The sequence below is a fragment of the Pelodiscus sinensis genome, chromosome 27 (genome assembly GCF_052426305.1).
Source record: "Pelodiscus sinensis isolate ZL-2025 chromosome 27, ASM5242630v1, whole genome shotgun sequence".
In the NCBI taxonomy this organism is placed as follows: Eukaryota; Metazoa; Chordata; order Testudines; family Trionychidae; genus Pelodiscus; species Pelodiscus sinensis.
Genome location: NC_143078.1, coordinates 7,751,560 through 7,777,486, shown reverse-complemented (window position 1 = coordinate 7,777,486; position 25,927 = coordinate 7,751,560). Strand labels below are relative to the sequence as shown.

The window sequence follows — 25,927 nt, the reverse complement described above, 5'->3', positions numbered from 1 at the left end:
AGAAAAAAGTGAATTAACAGCCAAGATGCAAAAAGGCACTTTGCAAGAAACCAGAGACTTGCTCCTCATTGCAGTACAACTGTGGCTGTTGCCCTGCTTGTCAGAGGTGTGTAATTTGTTTTCTAGGTCTGGAGCTAGCACTTCTCTAATACAAGGGGGCAACAGATCAATAGAAGAGTGTTAATTTCTTGGAAAAACAAGGATCAGCCACTGTAGTTGAGAAAAATCCCCATAAACCTTCTGGGGGGATGAACTGATGAATCTGATTACGAGATACGGGCATCTCCCTTTGAGCAGGTGAGAAATTGTAGAGCAAGTTGAGTCTCCAAGACTTAATATGAACCTCTCTGAACATTTGACAAAGAAAACACTGTGCCTATAGGTTTTTTTTTCCTGTTGGCCTTTTAATGCATACCTGAAGAGCTTGTTCACATGTAAGTAGGGAGTGAAAGAGGCATCTGCATTTGTTTTGCAGTCACTACTGAACGCTCCCTAGCTAGGTGTCAAGACAGCACTACCACCCTCTTCCCAGGATGAAGTTCGTGAATGGATTGTCTGGGTTGGTTTCCATTGTTACATACACAAAGAGAACAAAAACAAAGACAGCAAGTATAGCAACCCTTATGGGCATTGATAGGATTCCTTGCTGGCTCGCCTTCCTTTCTAATGCTACTCCCATGGGCTTCTTTTCCACCAGAGGCTTCTCCTTTTCAACTGGGGGCTTTTCCATAGTATCCTGTGTCGACGGGCCACTCTCTCTCACGGATCTTCTCCTAGCAGGACTGTGAAAAAGATGGTAAAGTTGAAGACAATTTTTTTTTTAAATCCATACCTCTAACCGTCTAACCACGGTTACCTTTCAAACTTCAGCACACAGGCTCAAAGAAATATAGCACTTGGGGGGGGGGGGGGGGATCAGGTTTTCTGTAATCAAGACAAATTCAAATACAGTCAAAGCTGAAGCAAATCTCTGTAGGATCAAACAAGTTCTTAGGTGACCATAAGGAGGCAGTTTCTGTGAATTGCATATATGGAGACAGCCAAAGATCATTTAAACCAGATGGGCACCAATGTTCTCTCTAATTTTTTCCATCCATGCGCAGAATAAATGTTATGCGCACCAAGACATGTGCACTACAAGTAGTAACACATGCTGCCAGTTGCCGACACTCTGCTAATCAACAGGGTATTTGAATCTCTCCTGGGTGGCTACCCAAGTGCATAGCTGAGAGGGAACACCACCTAGCATCCATTACAGCCAGCCAGGTAGTTCATTTTAACATAGCATGGGCCAGCATGCCCTTCCTTACCATAGAAATGGAAGGAATACTTTCTCAGATGGGCTTTTTCCATCTGGTCACTATTTGTTGCATTAACACTGGCAATAAAGTGATAATGGGACACCCTGTTCTCTGGATGACACCCAGCAGAAGCAAAATCACACATCATTTGGACTCTTTAGTTTAATAAGCTTAACAAGGCTTCTAATGTAGTAGCAGGAGACACGGGCTCTTATAAGAAGCTCTAAAAAGTTAGAAAAAAAATTACACGCTGCTTTGGCCACTCTACAAAAATCAAACAGCCCCATTCCTCTACACTCCTTTCAATGGATGAGTAATGGATTTGGGAAACAAAGATGGCCCACGTTTATAAGCTGGATGCCAACCCTCAGATTAAAGAAGCTAAGATGTGCATTTGTTGTGATACCATTGGGCAGCCTGCTAGGTGCCCCTTCCAGACATTCGCTGCTGCAAAAATGACAGCTACACCAGCTCTTTGGTGTGTGCATTAGAACAGTGCATGTCTCCTGCTCTGGTCCAGTTGGGGTCAGTGTTTTCTCTCCAATGAAACTCAAGGCAAAGAAGAGTGGATGTTAGGGTGTGTCTACACTGCACTTGAGCTATGCAAATTGCGTATCTTATTTTGATTTTTTTGAAATATGGTGCTGTCTACACAGCATTTATTTTGAAATAAATTGCTATTCTGAAATGTCCTTTACTCCTCATGGAAGGAGATTTACAGGAATTTCAGAATACTGAGCCTGTTCTTTTGAAATAACAGGGGCGCTCAAAAGACACGGAATAGCTATTTTGGGATACCTCTGATATCCCGAAATAACACTGCAGTGTAGATGTAGCCTTAGTGAATAGATTCAGTTCAAAGTCTTTCTACTACTAAATTATTTTATTTCCTATAGCATCTAGGATTCTCCAGCAATACTGGAACTCTATTGTGCTAGGCACTGTACATACACGAGAGGCAATCTCTCCCCCTAAAGGCCTTATAGTCTAAGAGGCAAGGGTTATCATCATGCTTACTTTATGGACAAGGGACTCAACCAGTTATGCTTGCTCTCAGCTCTCCATCAATGGCTCAGGTCAATCAGAGGTGACTAAAATTCATCACCAGCTTTGAGCTGTTTGGTAGCTCAGGTGAAATGAACTAGCAGCATATCTGTCTACTTCCTCGCTGAACAGCCATGTCACAAGGGTCTATAAATGGTGGCTTCAAGGGCAATCAGGATACGTTTACACAGTAATGTTAATTTGGAATAAATGACGTAATTCCAAAATAATCCGCATCGACACTACTAGTAGTTATTTCGACAATGTCAAAATAAAGTTGAGCTGGAGGACTTCTTACTTCAACTCCTGTAACTCTCATTTTACAAGGAGTAAGGGAAGTAGGAGGAAGAATGCTCTCTCAGGCTGTATCTAGACTGCAGGCTTTTCGGAAGAAGCTTTTCCAGAAGAGATCTTCCAGAAAAGCTTCCGAAAGAGTGTCCACCCTGCAAAAGTGCATTGAAAAAGCCATCTGCTTTCTCGAAAGATAGCATCCGTTCAGCGTGGATGTTCTCTCACATTTCATCTGTGATTACTGTGGACGGAGAGTGCCCACCAGGGCAACTGTGCTTTTTCCTTTTCCCTCTTCTTCTGAAAGAACTCCCTCTTCTCCGTCCACACACGCCTTTTTCTGAAAGAGCTCTTTCGGAAGAAGGCTTCTTCCTCATAGAATGAGGATTGCCAATGCTGGAAAAACCCCTCTGTTCTTTCGATTTTCTTACGAAAGAATGTGACTGCAGTGTGGACGTAATGACTTTTTTTGGAAAAACAGCCTTTTTTTAAAAAAACCTCTAATGTAGACATACCCTCAGACTTCCTGCTGTGTAGACAGCGACAAAAGCCGAAATAAGCTATTTCAGCTTAAGCTATGCACTTGACCTAGCTCAAGTTGTGTACCGGCAGGCTCCGACTTGCGAAGCGATTGGTTCCTGGGGAAGCGTCGCAAGTCGGGGGCATCATAACTCGAACCCTCATTTACGAAAGGCACCATAAGTGTGGGCCGAGGACATACATTGGGGGTTTCAGCCCCTTCTGCACCTACAAAAATGGTTGTAAGTGCGGGGGGGTCGGAACTCAAGCAGTCACATGTCGGGGGTTTCCTGTAGCTTATTTCAGCTTTAGCCCTGCTCTGTAGACATGCCCTCAGAGAAAGAAATCCACTGAACCATGAACATGTCCCCCAAGCTCAAGGTCCATTGGCTGGATCACCCAAGAACTTCAATATACTAACTTGCAACTTCTGCATTCTTTTGGCTAAAAAACCCCCAAACACATTATGAAAAGACTGACAGGTGGTGAGAATGTACATTTTAGGAATTGACTGTGTATGTCATAAGCTTTCTGTATTTCATTCCTACCTCACCACTACTGCCTACTACACTTTTTGTTTTCTAATCAGAGACCACACCCTCCATGGAAGACCATGGTGGAACCTCAGCCATTCAATTGCCCAGGGTGTCTAAAGGAAGAGAGGTCATTGGTAAGTCGCTTTTCACGAAGAGCATTACCTTATTCCTATGGGAGAGCGAGGATCAGGAACCCAAGTTTCACCTTTACCATCATCTTTGACAACTGAGTCACCTGCTGTGTCAGCTGCCTAGCAAGAGAAGAAAGAGTTTATAGTGGGAGATTTAGCAAAGGCGGCTTTGTGTGGGATCCTCCTCGTTCCCAACTACTGAAATCACTAACCAAGTTGTGAATAATTCAGATAAGAAGACTATCTTAGTTAACTTTTGTTGGAGTGGAGTTGATTTACAATTACCGAAACAAGATTAATAAGGACAATTGTGACAAGTGCTAGCCTGGAACATGAGCTGCGATCACAAAAAACCAGAAGGAGAGTGGGTGCCAGGAAAGTAAAGATAACCAAACTCTATTTACAGATAAGCAGCAATTCAGTGAGTGGAAACAGCCTTCAAGTAACTTTCCTCTGTAGTGACCACAAAAGACACCTTGTGAAGGATTTACAGCCACCCAGGAGATTAAGTTAAAAAAAGAGATTAGTTGCCTGCCATCTACTCTGTTTAACGAACACGGTGGCCTCTGGAGTATTAGCTGGTGTTCGATAAGTCATTGTGCTCTTGTCTAGGGTGAGCTTACCCTGCTGGAAAAGCAAGTGATTACTGTTTCCTTTAAACAAACACTCCCCCCCCCCCCAGTAAACAGTACTTTGTATCTGGATGTAGGATCTAAATCCATTACTTCAATGGGCCATATAAACCAGTACAACAAAGATCACCCTTGCAATAAAAAAAAAAAAAAAAAAAAAAGTAGTTTGGGTTAAAGATCAGAATCATAGAACACTAGAACTGGAAGGCACCTTGAGAGATCATCAAGCCCAGACCCCTGCCCTCACGGCAGGACCAAGCACCGTCTAGATCAGTGTTTCTTAAACTTAAAGACCGAGGAACACAAAACAAACAAAAAAGTCACCTCCCCCTTTAAGGGTGGCCATTTTGAACTCTGTTCTCGGTGGCCGACTACCACAGAACACAGTTTAAGAAACACTGGTCTAGATCATCCCTGACAAATATCTATCCAACCTGCTCTTAACTATTTCCAGAGATGGAGATTCCACAACCTCCCTAGACAATTGATTCCAATGTTTAACCACCCTGACAAGTCGGAAGTTTTTCCTAATGTCCAACTTAAACCTCTTTTGCTGCAATTTAAGCCCATTGTTCTTTTTGCCTGGACAAGAAGCAATTTGTCTCCCTCCTCCTTGTGACACCCTTTTAGATACTTGAAAACCACTATCACGTCCCCTCTCAGTCTTCTCTTTTACAAACTAAACAAGCCCAGTTCCTTCAGCCTTCCCTCATAGCTCAAGAAATGGAACAATGTGGGGAGAATGAAGATTTTTAAGCTTTCAGAGCTGTAACACTTGTTAGGGCAAGTAACGGGTGTTTCTCTGTTCAAAAGACTGCAATGGCACTGCTCCAGATAGATCCCGTTAGTTTGTTGGAAGGCTGGCTAGTATTCACGGATCCAAACAAAAAGCGTCCACTGCCATTTAGTTTTCATTTGTATGGATAAGCTAGGGCCACAAGCTGAAGCACACAATATGTCTGGTCTAAACCCCATCAGAATGAAAAAGATAAACAGCGAGATCAACATTTATAACCAGGAGTCCTGCGGCATCTTAGACTAATAAATCTGTTAGGTGCCACAGGGCTCCTTGTTTTTGCAGAGACAGACCAACATGGTTCCCCCTCTGAAACTTATCAATATTTATGCTGTCATAGCACCCAATGGCCTTAATCAGGACTGGACACCCAGTATGCTGGTGGCCCTACAAACATAAGGACAGCCAAACTAGGGCAGGTCAGTGGTTGTTCTAGCCCAGTATTTGGTCTTGGATAGCAGCCAGTGCCAGGTGCTTCAGACCAAATGACGAAGAAACAATTACCAAGCCATCTGATTCTTTAGTCTTAGCTTCCGGCTATTCTAACTTTAAAGGCATTACATTCTAATGCTCCTATCTGGCAAAGATGTAGGTATGTGCTTAACTTTTTGCTCCGTAATGAGACTTTGCAGCACAGGGGCCTAAAACAAATTGAACTGTTCTGTACTAACATCTTGCATACAGTCATTAAGTGAACACCGCGCAGTTTCAAGATCACCTCTTGCTGATTTGCAGATGCAAAGCAGAATTATTCTGGGATTATTTTCTGTTCAATGCACAAGTTCCCTTGAATAATTTCATTACAAGAAGGCAGGCAAATGTGTGCATTTTGCTTGTTTTAAGGGCCCACCTTTGAGGTTCTCTGTCTTAAATCAAGGCAAGAGGGAAGATTTGTATTAGGGAGCAAATGCAAGCCCAAGGAAAGCAAAATTAGGTAGCTACATCCTATTCAAGGAGGCATGATTTGCAGCATTTTGCTTTACTACTATTTGCTATGGGACACTTTTGTAAATAGCACTTTTGGAAGATTTTCTGGAAAAAAAGCCAGTTTTCTGTAAGTTAATTGGTCCCAGAATACCTTTGTCCTGCGAGTGGTCTGGGGACTGCTACCACCGGACACCTTCTGTCCTTGTGTCCAATGTGCTGGCAACTTATCCTCTGGCAATATTTGCTCTAGCTGTTAATACCCAAGACAGGCATTAATTGGACGTGTAAACAATCTATACCTAATTAAATCCTCTCCTGGTCAAAGCTGAGATATCAAGGTCAAGAACATAGTGCACAAGAGACTATTCTCTTGCAATTTACAGCTTGTGCGTATTTAAGGCCAGGTGTACACTAAAAGGGAATGTCAAATCAAGATACCCAGCTCCAGCTATGTTAATTATGTAGCTGGAGTCGACATACCTTGTTTTGAATTTCCCCGCCACCCCCACAGCGGGAGGCTGACTTACTCCTCACAACAGCAGGAATATCAGCTGCCAATGGGGCAGCTGCCATCTGAGTTTGATTTAGCAAATCTTAAATAGACCCACTAAATCGAACTCCAGAAGATCAAACCCTGCTTTAGGGAGGACATGGTCTTTGAAATGATTACTAGAGTTTTTTCCACAATAAGTCTACACCTTCATTTACTGTGCACTGCTTTTTTTTTTTTAAATGTAAATCTGGAATAATTTGTGCTTTGCAAATGAGACATGTAAAGCAGTTCTTAAGATAGACTGCTACTTAAGTTTCTGCTCTAATGTCAGCTATTGGGAGGGTATGTACTTTCCTCTGCCACTATCTTGGCAAGACTGTAATCTGCATCAGGTGCTAGCAGTTTCTTGTGGCGTTCCGAAACTTCACTGAATGGAGCCTATAAGAAAAAGAAATCCACAGAAAATGCTGCGAACTGTTGGCAACTTTCATTAACAGTGACCCTAATTAAATCCCACATTTTTCAAACGGCACACTAGAAAGAGATGCAGCTCTATCTGCAGATAGAGCCATCATATCGTAGTAAGGTTTTTCATCATTTATACTCTCCAGACATTGCCCTGCATCATTTGAGAAAACAATTGTTTTAATTAGGAATTCTTGCCCCATGAAGCGCATGGAAACATAAGGATGCCTTACACAATGGTTAGAGCAGTCACCATGGATTCAGGATACTCCGATTCAACTCCATGTCCTGCCATAAACTCCCTGTGCAGCCTTGGGAAAGTCATTTAGTCTCCCTTTGCACGTCAGTATAATGTAAGATGGGGATAACAGCACTTTCCTACTTCTTAGTAGGAGAATAAATATACTAAAATTGTCAGGTGCGCTGATGCTGCAACAACAGGTACCATACAGGAACCGTTAAGAGATGAGACGTCTCTGGTCCTATGGTTTATAAGAACTCATTTTCACACCAGAGTGTTCACCCCACTTTGTGTCCCTTTAAAAAGCTAAGCTTAAATGTAATTTAATATAGTGAAACACTGGGGATTGAGTTGATATTCAATAGTTAATTTTGTATTTTAAACACACTGGTAAATCAGCATTTATAATTACTTGGGTACTTTGTACATCAGAAATTCAATTTGGCATATTCTTAAACACCCGAGCTGACTTATTTCCAACAGCAGATTTCCTTGGGCAGCACTGTAGAAGTTGTGCCATAGAATCATGCTATAATTATCTGATTGGTGGTAATTGCTGAATTTGTCAAGAGCTTAATACAAAGAACATCAGTTTCTATTATCTTGAAGTTTCCTGCATGTAGCAGCAGATACATAAAATATTCATGCATTAGTAGGTTACTTACTTTACTGTAGCCAGTGGCACAAGCTGCTGTCACTTTGAAATCTTTTGTTTCAAGGACTACTTCAGTACTGGTCTCTGAATGCAGGGAGGAAAATCTAATAAATGAGGGCCTTAAAAGAGTAAATTATGCTGAAGTTAATACTTCAAAACAAGTGCAATAGGACAGTCGTCTTTAGCACCTGCTTTGCTTAATTATTCCCCTGTGCTTTCACTGGACTATTCTGTTATAGGAATAGTTTTCATGCATGTACAAATAATTTAAACATATACAAAAATTTAGTCAGGTGCCTGGATTCAATGGTGATAGGCACCGTACAAATACAAAGAAGAGAAGGTGTGAGGAAAGGCAATACCAAAATGTTAGCTGTCTCCTTACAGAGCATTAGATTCAAGTCTTCAGGGCAGGAGAGATGTCAGAACAGTATTCACATACTGGCAATCATGTCTGGAAAATTAACAGTTCCTTATCCATACCACAGCATTATGCAGTGGAACTAGTAAAGTATCTTTTCCTTTAAAATTATTTTCAATCAAGGTACAAAGAAGATACTTCTCTTATGACAGCTGCTACACTGTCAGTGAGTCCGATGCACAGCTGCTGATTTTGTATTTTTCAAAACATTTTAATCCACTCAGGATTTTCGAACTTCTGTTTCCAAACAGCCACAGAAATTGCTCCACCAAACTAATTGCTTGAACAAAGTTAGCAATTCCTTACAACCAGTAAAATAAATGAAAGGTTTGGCTATCTCCTTGATAGGAACTTCAAAGCAGGCTTACGTGATTAAAAAACCCTTGATTTTCAGTTCTAAATAACTCCTCAAAAAGATCTTCAGGATTGAACTGTGGAATGTTACACTTCTGCCAAGAGAAAACCCTACATCTATTTTTCCCTTTGAAGCTATTTCAAGTCTCTTGATATTCACAAAGGAGTTGCAAGCCAGATCAGACCACGGGATCATCAATCTCAGTAGCCTGTGAAATAGTGGTCAATGCCAGGCATTTCAAGGAACCCTGCAGCAGGTAGTCACAGAAAAACCTCTCATGGAAGAAGCCGCTTTCCCAATTCCCACCCAGATTGATTTAGGCCCCAAAAGGTGTCAATTTACACATCTTCAGCTTTTAAAAGTCTCATTTAACAATAGATAGTCTCATTTTCCATAAAGGGCCTGATTCCCAGTTATGATCAAGTTGTGGGCCAATTTAAAGACCCTTTATGTCAGAAGCAGATCCTCAAGAAGACATAATTTATACCAGCTGTGAATCTGCTCCTCAGAGTGCTGTAAAGCAGCCTCAGTGTAAATAAGAACCATGCCCCTACCATCATTTTTATAAAAATATAGCTAAGGTCTCAGATCTGGTCTACTCTACAGAGTTAGGTCAACATAGAGTTAAGGCAACAAACTGACCCCAAACCCAGGTCTATACTAGATCTGGAACAAACACAATTTGACCTCTAAGAAATTACTCTGGAGTTCTGCTGCAAAGACTCAGAGCTACTGCAATACCATTAGTTTCTTCACAAAAAATCACAATCAGTAACATGTCAAATAATTTCAGACACGTGGATTAGCACATAGTCCATGCTATACTGAGGAGCAGACTTGTCAAATGTCATGAGAGCTCATCTACACTTACAACACAGCTGCACCACTGTTGCCTTTTTATGTAGGTACTACCTACACCAGAGAGGAGGGATTCTCCCATTGGCATGCTGCTTTCTTCGGATGTGGTAGTGCTGCTTGGGGATTTAGATCAGTTTTAACTACATGCTGAGGGGCGTGGATTTCACACCTGAGTGACAATGATGACCTAATTTTCTAGCTGTAGGGGAACATTTTAACCTACCTGGTCCCTCAATCATGGATTTGAAAGTAGCTATTTTCCTACAAAGGAATGTCACCACCCAATTTCAGAGAGAGTCTGCTGAACTAGAATGAGCTACAAATTTAACACTGTTACCCTGTGTTTGAACAACATTAACTGATTAATGCACTACAAAGTCAATTTCCCCTACCTTTGACATTCACATTTCCACATCAAAAGCTATGAATGGGAAACATCCAGCCCACTTAATTAGCCTCATGAACACGGGTCCTACAATTGATAGCTACTTCTTTTGCTGTTTTTACATATCTTCTATTCTGTTATTTTCATTCCAACTCAACTGATAAAGTGGGTCTTGCTCATGATTCTATACATTTTTGTTAGTCTAAGGTGCCACAGGGACTATTTGTTTTTACATGTACAGACAAACACAGCTCCCCTTTGACACTAATTTTCTAGCATAACAGGAGCATAAATCCCATTGCTTCAACAGGATTAATGTGCCTACATCATGTAAGGCCAGATTTTTGAAGGTGCTAAAGCACTCAGATTCAGACAGGCCTAACTTCCATTGAAATGAATGGAAATTAGGCTCCTAAGCAATTAAAAAGAAATTTCACTTAGTAATAGTAACTGACTGTGTGTGAAGATGATGGATTAGCAAATGCTCACAGACATGAAAATAGTATATCTGAAACAGTGGCTTCCCAAAAGTATCACCCTGTACCTTTTTCTTCCTCACTCCCTGAACTCCGATCAAGATCTCCACTTTCTTTTAGCTTATCACGAAATCCTTGTGGACTTGGATTCACCAACTGCAGTAGTTTATTCTCATAAAGAGTCCTTGTAGAAGCTAAAACAGTTCATAATGCAAGGGGATTAACAACAATTGGTTTGCTGTGCAATTTGTTTTATTATACATAACAAAACCCTGAAATTCAAGACCAGATTTTCAAATAAGCTCAACATCCATCAGTTTCAATTGAGAATAAGGGCTAAGCACATACAAAATGTCTGGCCGCATCATAGAATCCTAGGACTGGAAGGGACCTCAAGAGATTGTCTAGACCAGTATCCTGCATTCAATTAGGACCAAGCACCATAGATCATCCCTGACAGATGTCCGTCTGACCTGCTCTGAAATATCTCCAATACTGGATATTTCACAACCTCCCTAGGCAATTTATTTCAGTGTTTAACCGCCCTGACAGGTAGGAAGTTTTTCTTAATGTCCAATTTAAACCTTCCTTGCTGCAATTTAAGCCCATTGCTTCTTGTTCTGTCAGAGGTTAAGGAGAACATTCTTCCTTCTTCTAATAACCTTTTAGGTACTTGAAAGCTGCTCTCATGTCCCCTCTCTTCCAGACTGAACAAACCCAATTCTTTCAATCTTCCCTCAGAGGTCATGGTTTCTAGATCTTTAATCATTTTTGGTGCTCTTCTCTGGACCTTGACCACTTCTTTCTTGAAAATGTGGTGGTCAGAACTGGACACAATACTCCAGTTGAGGCCTAACCAGCACAAAGTGAAGCAGAAGAATGACTTCTCATGTCTTGCTTACAACACTCCTGTTAATGCATCCCAGAATCACGTTTGCGCTTTTTTACAACAGTGCCATGCTACTGACTCATATTTAGCTTGTGATTCACGACCCTCATATCACTTTCCGAAGCACTCCTTAGGAAGTCACTTCCTATTTTGTACAAATGCAATAGATTATTCCTTCCCAAGGGGAGTACTTTGCATTTGTCCTTATTGAATTTCACCCTATTTATTTAAAACCATTTCTTCCAAAGCACTTGCAATCACTCCCACCTTGTTATCATCTGCAAACTTTACAAGTGTTTTCCCTAGGCCATTATCTAAATTACTGATGAAGATATTGAACAGAACTGGACCCAGAACTGACCCCCAAGGTGATCCCACTCATTTTGCCCTTCCAGCATGACTGAACCATTCATAGCTATTCTCTGGGAATGGTTTTCTAACCAGTTATGCACCCACCTTATAAAAGGTTATGCGAAACCGTATTAAATGCCTTACTAAAACCAAGACTAGGTCTACACTACACACCTCTGTTGGCAGAGGGATGAAAATAAAGCACATCAAAAGTGCAAATGAAGTGGGGATTTAAATATCCCATGCTTCATTTGCATAATCACATTCTGGCGCTGTTTCGAACAGGTGCCATTTCAAAACTGAAACCACAGTTTAGACACGGTTTTGCCGACAGCGGGGTGACTTTTACCGGTCCTGCACTCCTCAAAAAACGAGGAAATCTGTTGAAAAGTTACCCCACTGTCAGCAAAACCGCATGAAACCACGGTCTTGTTAACCAGTCAAACAAAGCAATCAGATTGGCTTGACATGATTTGCTCTTGACAAATCCTTGCTGTTACTGATCACCTTATTTTCTAGAGATATTTGCAAATGGATTCCTTAATTATTTGCTCCTTTATCTTTCATGGCACAGAAGTTAAGCTGACTGACTGGACTTTAGTTTCCTGGGCTATCCTTATTTCCCTTTATACAGATGGGCACTGTATTTGCCCTTTCAGGCTTCCAGAATCTCTCTCGTCTTCTATTACTTTTCAAGGATAAACCTCTACTCAGTCAGCTCCTTGAGTATTCTAGAATACATTTCATCAGGCTCTGATGCCTTGAAGGCATTTAATTTGTTAAAGTATTTTTAATGTGTTCTTTCCCTATTTTAGCCTCTGATCCTACCTCACTTTCACTGGCATTCACTATGTTAGATGCCCAATTGCCAGCAACCTTGTTGGTGAATAACAAAGATGCTTACATGGGAGCTGAGCTCTTGAAAAAACAGGCCTGTTTGGGTCTCAACCCAATTCAAAAACATAAGACAAATTTCTCACTTTAAAGACACTTTACACTAGATTGTACTTCCTGACTTGTTCCCAATCCCAACTATTATTCAATTGATGCATACGTAGTATTGGTCCAGGGTCAGCACCATACATGAGAAGTTTTTCCTGCAATTCATTGTCACTCAGTAGTTTAACGCTCATTCCGTCTGTTGTGTCTTGGTCTTCTTGTTCTTTCTTTTCTATCATCACCCCAACAGTAACTTGGGCCATCTTTTCCAACAGCAGAACCTTTGGAATAAGATATGAGAATTCATCATGAACATTAAGTACAGAAAAAACACGTATCCTATTGCTCTGCACATTCTGTTATCCAAATATATAGACATGATTAATACAATCTGGAATAGTTACATTGCTACTTTGGGTTTCCTGCCACTGATGAAATGGTTTCTAAGTGGTTCTGTATTTCATCACAGATTTCAGTGTCTATAGATTTAGAACTTTCATTACAGAATTAGGTGGCAAATTATAGGTAGCAAATTTTATTTAAACTGGCAATCACAGCTAAGTGGAACAAGATATTGCATGCTCAAATTTCAGACGAGACTTCCAGAAATGAGGTAAATGCTGTGTGTGTTTGTGTCTGTGTCTTGGAAGTTTTAGCATAGCAATCTGCTTTACCATTTTATCCAGCATACAGTATGGGCCAATAATGGCTACTAAATCTCTAGGCCGGCATGAAAAATGTTTAGAAGAGAATTTGGAGTATCCCTTTATGGTGCCAATCGCCATTGTCTGCAGTATCCTATGATCTTATAAACCATTTCTCCTCCTCCCCTCCTTGCTTTCTTCACCTCCTTGTCCGTCATCAATGCTCCAGAAATATGTACAGGGTAACTTGACAGGTAACTTTTTTCTTCCCTTCTTTTTACTGTTATAAATTTTGGGTTCCTGTTATTTCCACTCCAACTTCCAGCTCATCTGATGAAGTGTGTTTTGCCCACAAAAGCTCATGATACTATATATATATTTTTGTAAGTCTCAAAGGTGCCACAGAACTACTTGTTTTTTAAGTCAGGGTATGTCTCCACTTGCCCCCTAGTTCGAACTAGGGAGGCAAATGAAGCATACCCAAGTTGCTAATGAAGCACAGGATTTAAATATCCCATGCTTGATTGGCGACCGGCTGCGAATATGCTAATCAAGCATGGGATATTTAAATCCCGCGCTTCATTAGCAACTTGGGTATGCTTCATTTGCCTCCCTAGTTCGAACTAGGGGGCAAGTGGAGACATACCCTTACACACTAACATAGCTACCCCTCTGACACCAGAAATATGGGTTAAGTCACTTGCCTTTTGCTGTCTGCCACTGCAAAAACCTAAAAAAATATTGCATCATCATTCAGTTTACATTTGTAGTGATGGGGAAGTGTTCCTTTCAGGCCTGCCACTCCTTCAAAGTTGTATGTATGTAGATTTAATAATCTTCAGTAACACTTCTAGAGCTAGGAGGCAGATTGCCTATGCCTTTATGAGTAAAGGGAAGGGCTACAAGATCTGAGAGTCAGAGACGGGCTCTGTCTGGGTTATATTAATAAGATATGTTATTTTGAAGTACCAGAGTGACATTCCCACAGCACATTTCCATATATATTACACAGCCTAAATGATTCATTTCTAGCACAAAAATATTGTGCATGACTGCCTGCAACAGCTGCTCTTCCATGGCTTGGTCTCTTGTGCCCTGATTTTGACTATAACAGGTGCCATTCTGATTGGAAGAAAGTCTGTAGAGATCCAGATATTTGAAAGGCACAAAAGCACTGCCTCTTTCATTCAATTCCCCTTCTTTTTAATAGCAGGAAGAAAAGGCTTAGGAGACAGTGTACACAACTTTCCAAATTCTGTTTGGGTACCATGTTACCCAATTCTACCTTGACAGAACAGTTGGATAGGACCGAATGAAACCACTTGCATAAGGTGTATGTGGCTTCTGTGTCCATCTGCCTAATGGAGATTAATTACCTGCCTCACAGGGATGTTGTGAGGTTTAATTCATTAATATTTACAAAGCCTGAGAGGATTCCCACATGGAAGGCACTACGGAATGATAGTTTTATAAAAACAGAGCATTGCATTCATCTGAGCACCTGATCTTTCCTCCCCATTTACCCGTGAAAGTAAGAATGAAGTCTTAGAAACAGCACAGGAAACACTGGCAGACAAGCCCACATTTTTGACAGAACAGACCTCTGTGTGCACTTCATATGTATTTATTGTTTACTCACTTGTCATCAGCATTTGAGGCGCTATGCAAGACCGAGAGACAGTTCTCAAACAGTTTATAGCTTGGAGCAGACAATCCAGTTTTTCATCTCCAGACTAGTTTATAATGCATTAGAATGGGGATATTCCAAATACACAAATTCTCCTCCTGTTTACCAAATGTCTTAACACACTCAACCAATCCTTAATACTTTACACCACAGGAAAATAAATACTTTACAGACATCAATTCAAGTTCTTACGCTGCTCATTTATGATTGGAGACTTGAACTTAACCATGTACTGGGCAGGATCACACATTTCTACCCATCATTTACCAGAGATGTTTTAATATTGCAGTTACTATTGCTGCAATACAATTGTGTGTCAGAAAATGACCAGAGCCAATTTAAACTAGGGATGTAAAATCCTGTTTAATTGGTTAAACATTATGTTTAACCCACTAAAAGGGGTATGGGTGGAAGGGCGGCGGGCAGGCTGGAGCAACCCCCTCCCCCACATCCCCTGTCATAGGCAGGAGTTTGCTCCTGCTCAGCCAGTGCAGTTCCTGTCTACTGGGTGGCCAGGTTCCCCACAGACAGAGGCTGCTCCAGATGCCAGAGCAACCCCTGTTTGTAGCCGGCCCCCGCAGGGCTGGAGCAACCCCCTGCCTATGGCAGGTAGGAAGCTGCTCCTACACCCACCGGCTCATCTTTCACATCCCTAATTTAAACTGACACATGGTTGGTGATTTATCACTGCCTAATTAGAAAAACCAAATCACTCAACAGGTTTGTAGACTTTTGTCCTGCAATACAGGCAGTCCCTGGGTTATGTACAAGATAGGGACTGTAGGTTTGTTCTTAAGTTGAATCTGTATGTAAGTCGGAACTGGCGTCAGCCATTGCTGAAACTGATCCGTTTCAACCGCAGCTGAATCTGAACGCCAGTTCTGACTTACATACAGATTCAACTTAAGAAACCCAGGCGTCCCCAAATCAGCTGCTGCTGAAACTGATCAGCGGCTGATTCCAGGAAGCCTGGGGCAGAGCAACTCTGCCTCGGGCTTCCTGTAGTCAGCCACTGGTCAGTTTCAGCTGCAGCTGACTTGGGGACGCCTGGGGCAGAGCAGCTGGGGTGCTGCTGGGTTGCTCCAGTAGCGCGGCTCCTCGGCGCTACTGGAGCAACCCGGCAGCACCCCAGCTGCTCTGCCCCAGGCGTCCTGATTCAGCCGCTGCTGAAACTGACCAGCAGCGGCTGAATCAGGACGCCTGGGGCAGAGCAGCTGGGGTGCTGCCGGGTTGGTCCGGAGCGGCGCTGTGGGACCAACCCGGCAGCCCCCAGCTGCTCTACCCCAGGGGTAGGCAAGAAAAGCCTGGTCTGCTGGGGGGGGGGGGGGGCACTAGCTACACTCTTCCCCCCCCCCCAGCAGACCAGGGAGACGGGGGTGGCGGGACCGCCCAAGTCCTCCACGGCTTTGCTCCATCTCCCTAGTCTGCAGACCAGGGAGACGGGGAGCAAAGCCTTGGAGCACGCCCGCAGCGGGACAGCCCAGGAGCGCTTGGGCTGTCTCCCTGCAGGCGTGCTCCGCAGCTTTGCTCCCCGTCTCCCTGGTCTGCTGGTCAGGAGACGGGGAGCAAAGCCGCGGAGCACGCCCGCAGGGGGACAGCTCAAGCGTGCCCAAGCTGTCCCACTGCGGGTGTGCTCCAAGGCTTTGCTCCCTGTCTCCCTGCAGACCAGGGAGACAGGGAGCAGCTTTTCTCGCCCCGGAGGACGGGAGCGGCGGACCGCGGCGCATCTGGGCGTCCCGCCGCTCCTGACCTCCGGGGCGAGAAAAGCCCCGTTCGTAACTGCGGATCCGATGTAAGTCGGATCCACGTAACTCGGGGACTGCCTGTACTTGCTAATTCAAGACCCTGTGACCTCTATCATTGAGATGAAAATTCTGTTACCCCTCAATGATTGTAGGAAAAAAACTGCTCAATGATTGTAGCCAAGTTTTACCATTACCCAGAGCTTGTCCACACACAATTTACATCAATTTAAAAACAGATTTTGCTCAACTGCTACAAACCCCACCATGGACACTTACTAGTCGAAATGTGCAGGTGCAAGTTCAACTGATATAAAAATTTAAATTGACCTAGTACAGGTTTAACCTCTCTAAACCTGTCTCTCTGGTCTGATAACATCCATGTTCCAGCAGGACCATGGATGTTCCCGGACCAGAGAGTCCCGGCTGCAGGATGGTCAGCAGCTGGGAGCTCAGCCAGGGCCGGAAACCCAGCCAGACTAGGGGAGCAGTGGCTGATCTCACCTGGTCCAACAAACTTCCTTATTCGGGACCAGTGAGTTCCCGAGGGTGCTGAACCAGGGATGCCCAACCTGTAGCAACTACACACAAAGTAGCCCAGTTTAACATCACATGGTTAGCTATGCAGATGCCGGATTTAAACACAGTTGCCTCAGGAACATTAAGTGGAGACCTTCTGTCTCATTCTGGAATTCTATATTTAGACTGGGATTTTCAAAGCAGCACAAGGGAGTTAGGCATCCAAGAACACTTCCAATAGGAGCTGAGCAGCAAACGGTTGGCCCCCTCACTACATCTGTTTTAATAAAAAAAATTCATCCTGAAGAGTTTTTGAAAATTAATTGGACCAACAAGTATCAAATGAAAATTCTAGAACAAATACCCTCATGGGTCATCTGAGACAGCTTGCACTTATTTTTTCATGCAGAAAGCCAGCCAGGCACCTATATTTCAGTGTAGTTCAACAAATCTCTTCTCTCTTGGCTGAAGCCCAGGACACAAAGTCAACTCCTGTTTTAATTTCTCTGTAGTAAAAAAGGGTAATTTTCTAAAGGACCTACACTTTTTAACTACAAAGTGCAGGATTTTACAACAATCAAGTCTAGATATTTCATGTCACTATTTAACAATGTGTTTGTGCCTCCAAGTCTATCAGCAATTTTTTTTGTTAAAAGGTATCCCTGCAAAAAGCAAAAAACCCCCATAACCCTCATTTCAGTTTAAAATAAGGATGTATCATTTCCTAAGGCTGACTCTCTACCATGGTCAAAATTATAATCTTTCACACTCCACTGGGAGAGCTCCATTGATGGGAATTACAGATCCATGTTAGAAACAGCTTGGAAATGGGAGAAATGTTCTCATGTTCCAGACAAATTCACTTACCCTCTCACATGATCATATGAAGTTCTGACTCAAACAGCTACAGATGTTAAAAGGGCTTCCTCTTTCTAAAAGCCCAAGCGGCCCTGCTCTTAGTGCCCAGAATAAAATTCTAGTGACCTATCTGTGACATCATTAATTTCCATGGTAATAGACTGATGTCAAACCAGATTGTGACTTCACTGCAGGTTCATTACAAGGAGGAATTTGGCTGGGAAGAAGAAACCTAGTACACTAGTGAGGTCTGAAAATGGCATAACAGCTTAACGAGGACAGAAATATAAGATGCATCTTTGGCAGAAAGCAAGTAAATACACATGGGAAAAGCTAACCCATAATAGATATTTATGGAAATAATTCTTCAAAAGAATATGTGATGCCTACCAAGTTCTAGAAGCTATAGCAAAGGGAGCAGAAATGCTAGTGTTTTGAGAGTTGTAGAGGAATCACACTATGGAAAAGGAAAAAAAGATATTCTATTTATATCACGCTATTGAAAGCATGACTAGAATACTGTATTCACTTCTGGACACCTCAATACTAAAAGGGATTAGTTAAAATACTTGATTAAAGGATACTGTGAAGTAATTACTAAGACAAAGATAATTCAGAAGAGCAACAAAAAATGATTAAGAGTCTGGAGAGATTTATTTAGGAGGTAAAATTGAGGGAACTAAATATGTATAGCTGCCTGAGACTGAATGTTCATGAAAACTTCATATAGAACTGATCAGCTGCAATGTGGAACAGTCTTCCCAGAGAAGGGGGAAGAGATCTATTGGTGGAAATGCTTGGGGCAAGAGAAAGCTCAGGCCAACAGACCATAGAGAATACGCCTGCACACTATGATGCACCTAGAAGTCATTGACTGCTGGGTGTTTTAGGAATTAAGTCATCGTAAGAGTTGTGTGTCCCAGTTCATTTTAAAACATTAAATGGCAGAGGATAGTTACACAGAAAGCCATTTTAAAGGCCTGATAGTCTCTCATCCATTGGATTAACCAAGCTCATGGCAGGTGATTAATATTGTTCAGATGCTTTATTCCTTACCACTCACAGGCCTCGTAACAATCTGTCCTTGGACTCCAGAGTAACAAAGCTAGAAATTAATATTCACTAAATACCTGGCAAGCTTGAGCCCCTATCTAAAACAAGAAACTACACCCCTTCCAACCAGCTGCCCATTATAGTAACATCATTTTGCCTGCTCTGGAGGAGATATTTAAAACGCCTTATCTAGCTTTCTGTCCTACTATTACTAGATTTACCCAGCATTGCTTGGGTCCTTAACGTAAATAAGCTTTGTTTTTCTTCATTTAAATCATTTTGGGGTGGGGCTGGGGATGTGGGGTTCAGGAGGCAGGCTTTCCCAGGGAGAGAGGACAACCCCACGCCTCTTTCACCATAGCAGCTTGGGACAAGGTGAGAAGTGCCTGTCCATGGCCACTATAGCTCCAGTGGGCACTGCCAGGGAGGTGTGTATGTCCCCCAGTTGGGGGACAAAGAAACACAAATTCTCTGAAATATATAGTAGATAGCTAGCCCTTTCTCCACCCCTACTGCCCCAAGGGGGTTATAGCTGTCCTGGTCCCCATCTCTGGCCCCTTGCTGCCCCCTGTGGTCATTCTACAGTATAACTGTCCCTCTTTCCAGACCCCTTCCCTTTCCATTTTATGGAAACAACCAAATTCCAGGCACATCCCATTGTCCTGGCACAACCAAATCCTGACCTTGATTTAAGTCAGGATAAAAGGAAGCTGCCTACCAAATTTGGTGGTCTTAGCTCTTGCTGTTTAGGAGTTCTTGAACAAATGAACTCACAGACCGACAGACATACAGATTGACTGGCACATATTTCTAAAATAGACAGCGAGAAACACCTTTCACTAAAGGCCTAAGTAAAAATATGATTGCCTTAGAATGCCACACGTTTCAAAGAAATTATTTAAGACAAAGGAAAAAAAAGCTGGGGGCCTTCAGTGACATATCCTGCACTTATGAGTCAAACGTAGCTAACAATTATCTTAAATTGCATTCAATTCCCACCCCTTGGAAGCCACATTCCATTTAAATGCAAGTGTAACACAATGTGAAATGGGTGAGTGTGCACATTCACTTCATCTACAATCCATTACTGCAACAAAGGAGTCAGCCAAACTGAATGAACAACGTTTCAAATGGCCATCTGAACAAAGTCTATTTCCATGAAGACCTCAGACAGTAGCAGAAAACTGAAAGGACTGATTTCCATCTGTTTTTATGCATGTCTTTACTAGTTCATCTCTTTGAAGAGATGCTATTCACCTGCCTCAAATTTCTCCTGCCTTACGGCATACAATTAAAACACAACCCCAAGCCCAAACATACGGTTATTAGCATCAATGTGGCAAGGATGTGTGCCACATTGGATCCCACAAAGGCTAGGCATAGACTTTTTTAAACCCATAGAAATTATTGTGGAAACAGATTATGCCCAAAACAACTTTTGTTCATGATATTTTAAGGCTAAGAGATTTGGTGAACAATTAAACAAGAACATTTAAATGAATAGTAGAGCACTAAAGACCAAGGCTGAAGGAAATTCAGGTGCACACTTCAAGATGTTTCATTTTGAAGGCTAAGAGGGTTAGGCTCCATTGTTTGTTCCAGGCCACCACTGGTTGAATGACTTTCCAAAAAGCTCTGTGTAACTATGTCATGTCATAGGACCATCTGGTGAGCTAATAGTTACTGCTGGTTTTGTTTACCTTATTCAAAATGCATTGCTTAAGTTTGCTTTGAGGCTTTGTACAGCACCGACTATCGGGACCAAAACTTATTGAAGTTAGTGAAAAGAACGTAACGGCCACACTGGGTCAGACCAAAAGTCCATCTGTCCTGTCTTCTGACAGTGGCCAATGCCAGGTGCCCCAGAGGGAGTGAACAGAGCAGGGAATCATCAAGTGATCACTACCCTGTCGCCCATTCCCAGCTTCTGACAAATGAAAACTAGGGATACCATTCCTACACATCTTTGCTTAATAGCAATTGATGGATGTATCCTCCATGAATTTATCTAGCTTTTTTGAATCCTGTTATACTCTTGGCCTTCACAATATCCTCTGGCAATCTGTGGAACTCCTTGACTATGCATTACGTGAAGAAATACTTCCTTTTGTTTTAAACCTGCTACCTATTAATTTCACTTCGTGACTCCTAGTTCTCGTGTTATGGGAACAAGTAACTTTTCCCTACTTTCACCAACAGACTTCAAGAGCTTTGGGTCAAGTTACTATTCTGGAGAGGTGCCATGTACTCACAGCAAATGGTAGCTGTGGTTACCCAGACTTTATATCTGACAATGCTCAATCCACTGAGAAGACTGTATAACATTCGCAATATTGTCAAAAGCAATTAGAGACCCACTTTCAATTTTAAAACGACTACTCTGCCAGAAAGTATATTTCCCTACTGCGGTTATGATAAACACCTAAGAATACTATAAATTGAAAGGTGAAAGCTGACAGCCACACTTTATGTAGAAATTGTCTCCGTTTCCCCAATTATATTTAGTTTCCTCTGTTATATGTATGAGGGTATTTCAAACAGCAGAGACGGGAAAAACATTTTAAAAATTGGAAAGTTTGCTTGTGAAACTGTACACATTGACAGAGGAACTCAAAAACAGGTGCAATAATTTAAAACAATCTCAGGGCTAGATTTAAAGTAGATGGTATCAGGCCCCAAATTTAGATTTGTGGAGATTTTTCTTGTTTGGTTTTTGAAAAAAAGCTATTACCCAGGAAATCTCCTGTTTAAGAAGTGTTAGTAAAACAGCTTTGTTAGGATGTAAACATCCTCTAATTGTTTGTAACTTAAGCACTCTAGCAGTAAGTTTCTGTAAGATTACCAGAGTGAAATTAACTAGCAGAATAATTCAATTAAAGAGAAAAAGAGGCAAATGACTAAGGTTGTTTCAATTTTTGGTGTAATTTATGTAGGCAAGAAATGAGACTTACTCCCCATGTAATTTTAACCCAACAGTGTCAATTTACTTTGCTTAAGTGGTTTGCATCTTAACATAGCTGTGGATTGTACCAGACGTGCTGCACAAGTGCAGTGTTTAGACAACACAAGTACTTGTCCAGGATTTGCATCTATAATGATCCCTCTTTTCAAGTTGAATTTGCTGAGAATGAAGAATGCTGTAGGAATATATACTGTAACCCACTGGTCTCCAATCCAGGATCTACCTCAAACCCAAATATCTTTGCCCCACCTCCTTAGTGCCCAGGAGCAGTCTGAGGCCGGCTGCGGCAGCTGGTGCCCTAGGTGGAAGGCGCAGTTGGCGCCCCCGCATGCTCGCCGTCAATGGCTGTGACGTAATCACGGGGCGCTCCAGCATCCTGTGACGTCATCATCGGGTGCCCGGGCCGGCGGCACCCTAGGCAACTGCCTAGTCTCACAGGCTGCCCCTGTTAGTGAGCCTTCTCCAAGGCCCAGCTCCTGCTCACTCCAGCCATCCTTCCTCCCTCCCCCATCCTTCCTTCCACTAGGCAGGGGCAAAGGGTTAGGGCACAGGCTTTGGTCTTGGGCTAAGGGATTTGGAGTGTGAGAAGGGCTCTGAGCTGAGCCTGGGTCAGGGGTTGGGGTACAGGAGGTGGTTCAGGGTAAGGCTCTGTAAGGGAGTCTGGGTGTAGGGGGGCTCAGGGCTAAGGCAGAGGCTTGGGATGTAGGAAGGGGGTTCATGACTGGGACAGGGAATCAGGCTCCAGCTAGACACTGCTTACCACAGATGGCTCCTGTGTGGTGGTGCAGTGAGGCTAAGGCAGGCTCCCTCCTACCCTGGCCCTGCACCACTCTGAAAAGCAGCCAGCAAACTCCTTCTCTCTCATTCCCTGTTGTGCCCCCAATCCCCATTCTGTGGAGACACAATATAGGGTGGGAGAGGGGAACAGCTCCAAGGCAAAGGGCAGGAGTTACACAGCAGTTGGGGGAAGGGGCAGCTGAAGAGCTGCACTCGATAGCCTCTTGGCCAAACCAGTCAAGATCACCTGTCAGAGGTTCCAAGACCTACCAGTAGATCCCGATCTAACCATAACATATTACATAAAACTAATATATTTAAAAGGAGGTAGGCACGCAGGCATAAAACTGGTTAACACCCTTGCTCAGGGGAAGTCACCAGTCAGCTGTGCGGCCTCCTCACCCAAAGGGCAGGAACATACAACCCTGGCTGAACAGCAGTGCAATGATTACTAAGAAAGGGGTCAATAGTGTAGAAGGATGAACGGTATATTGCCTGATGAGTGACTATCTAGCACGGCATTTCTGTGGCCCAGTCTACACTAGAAAAATAAACTGGCTTAACTACAGCACAGAGGGGAGTGAAGAAACCTATTACTCCATCCCCAGCATAAGCAGCACTAGGATGAAGGAAGAATTCTTCCCTCCACCCTCCCACCCACCTACCTGGCTGCTGCCACAGGTGCTGGAACTAGGGGTGTGGCTGTGGGGGGAAGGGTGCTGCAGCACCCCCAGCTTGAAGAGGGTCCCAAGATTTGTAGGATTTACAGTTTGATTCCATGGATCGCAGCAGCCCCACTATAAAAATTGCTCTAGCAGCCATGGCTGTTGTCTGCTGGGAAGGTGGGTTACTTCTGCAGAAGTGCATGGGGAAGGGAGGGAGGTGTGTGCACTAAAATAGCATGTGGGCAGCTCTGTAGCTGGGCCGCTTGCTGCAATATTTGGAGGGCAGACAAGCTTTATCAGTGCAAGTCTTAAAATGCCCCTTGGGGTAACTCCTGCCCAGAGCCCTACTCTGCACCCCACCACTGCTGTTTGCTGCAATTTGGGGACTTTTTACCCTTCCCTCTATCCCACTGCTTTGGGGACCCTCCCTTCCCCCGCTGAACTGTAGCTGCACCCCCATGCACTATGCCCAGCTTAGGGGAGTCCCACTGACTCCATCTCCCTCCATTGCAATGGGGTTGCAAGTACCTCCACCCGCAGTCCCCTATTTTATTGGGGTACCCCACCCAGCTGTCTTCCAGTGCCCCCCCCCCAAACACTGCCGCATCCCCGCTCTGCCTTTGGGTCCGGGTCTCACTACACTAAAGGAAAGCTCCCTCCTGCCTCCTCGGCTGAGGGTGTAAAATGAACCCCTGCAGGCAGGGGAACCGTGACCCCGACGTGATTCGAACACGCAGCCTTCTGATCTGGAGTCAGACGCGCTACCGTTGCGCCACGAGGTCCCTGCAGCCGGGGCTGGAGCAGCGCTTGAAGAGGCTGCGCGTCTGAGGCCACCTGCGTCACTCAACTTCGGCGCATGCGTGCTTCCTCTTCCCCCTCAACTTCTCTCCCCACCCCATCCACAGGGTGCTGCGCGTTCTAGTGGCAGCCCTCACCTCGCTCTCCCGCTCGCCGTCCCCTCCGGCGGCCGCTAATGAAGACAGCGACACCCCCACACACATGCCCCCACTGATAGGCCGCCCCCCCGTCCCCGTCACCTTCAAATCGCCCGCCGGGCCGCCTCGCAGCCAACCACCGCCCGGCCACGCCCCCTGGGCGGTACCAACTCCGCGGGGTGGGGGTGGGGGACAGGGGTTGGATTCAGCGATGGTTGCCACTCGCTACCACGTCCCACAGGACCGTACTAACACCGGAGGGGATCTGCTACCTACTGGACTATACCATTCCCATGCAGCCTGCGCTCTAATGGAACAGGACGCGTACGGGCAGGGTTGAAGTTGTATTGGATGCACTGAGTTTTCCCAGACTATAGTTCTCAGCTCAAGGTGAAAACTCTGGGTTCAGAACTAACTTGTATCATTGCATGTTATATTTAAATTTCTATTGTACATCAGCATTTGTCTCCCCATAGACATAATTGTATTTCATGTGTATTATTATGTATTATTTTAATCACTATCCTATTGTATTTATGAATATTTACTTTGGGATTTACATTCTTACACTGCTGTTCTGTATTATTGAATTCTCTGGTTTGGGGCTAGTCCTTATGCTGAAATGTGCAGTGCATGGAGACTCCTCATCACTGTAGTCCAGCAGTTTTCAAACTTTTTTGCTCATGACCCAGTTGATGAAAATTGTGATGCCCATGACCCAACATCATTTGACTGGCATATGGGCTCTGGGGTGGGGCTGAGGAGGAGCTTTGTGCTGTAGGAGGGGGGTCTGGCTTTGGGGATGTCAGGGTTAGTGTAGTGGGGGGCTTATCTCGAGTGGCTCCTTGTCAGGGGTGCAGCGAGGGGGCTAAGGCAGGTTTCTTGCCTTTCCTGGCACGGCAGACCATGCTGCCCTCAGAAGCAGCCAGCAGCAGGTTCCCAGCCAATGGGCGTGGGGAGCTAGTGCTCAGGGCAGGGACAGTATGCGGAGGTGCTCTTCCTCCACCTACCCCAACCTGGCACCTGGGCCTGCTGCCAGACACTTCTGGGGCACAGCACAGTCTGCAGTGACAGGACAGGCAGGGAGCTGCCTTAGCATCCCCACTGGTTCCCCTGCAGCAAGGAGACCCAGTGCCCAGTACTAGATCACAACCCCTAGTTTGAAAACCACTGCTATAATATGTGTACTCTGTATGTCTCTTTAACCTCCCTGCGTTTCCCCATAGTGAGCGATAAAGGAGTGACAGTGGTGAGTGTGGAAATGTGTGCCAAAGCCATTACTATAGTTCTGTAGTCAGACATGTAAGAAGTATCTGCCCAAGTTCCCCATCCTTTGAAACGTCCATTGATACAAAACAGACAGCTCCACCAGCAGTCTGATCC

The 25,927-nt window shown here is 43.8% G+C and overlaps 1 protein-coding gene and 1 non-coding gene across 2 annotated transcripts; both read right to left on the bottom strand.

The window, feature by feature from the left end:
• Positions 1-383: 383 nt before the first annotated feature.
• Positions 384-24,683, bottom strand: LEMD1 (LEM domain containing 1). The gene is made up of 9 exons (XM_089773676.1): positions 24,545-24,683; positions 12,818-12,983; positions 10,592-10,717; positions 8,039-8,112; positions 7,018-7,105; positions 6,326-6,420; positions 4,351-4,446; positions 3,851-3,939; positions 384-782 (listed from the first exon to the last, which is right to left on the bottom strand). The coding sequence occupies exons 1-9, from the start codon at positions 24,608-24,610 to the stop codon at positions 515-517; spliced, it is 1,068 nt and encodes a 355-aa protein (XP_089629802.1). The 5' UTR covers positions 24,611-24,683; the 3' UTR covers positions 384-514.
• Positions 24,320-24,391, bottom strand: TRNAW-CCA (transfer RNA tryptophan (anticodon CCA)). Its single transcript has one exon. It is a non-coding gene; the product is annotated as a tRNA-Trp (tRNA).
• Positions 24,684-25,927: the final 1,244 nt, after the last annotated feature.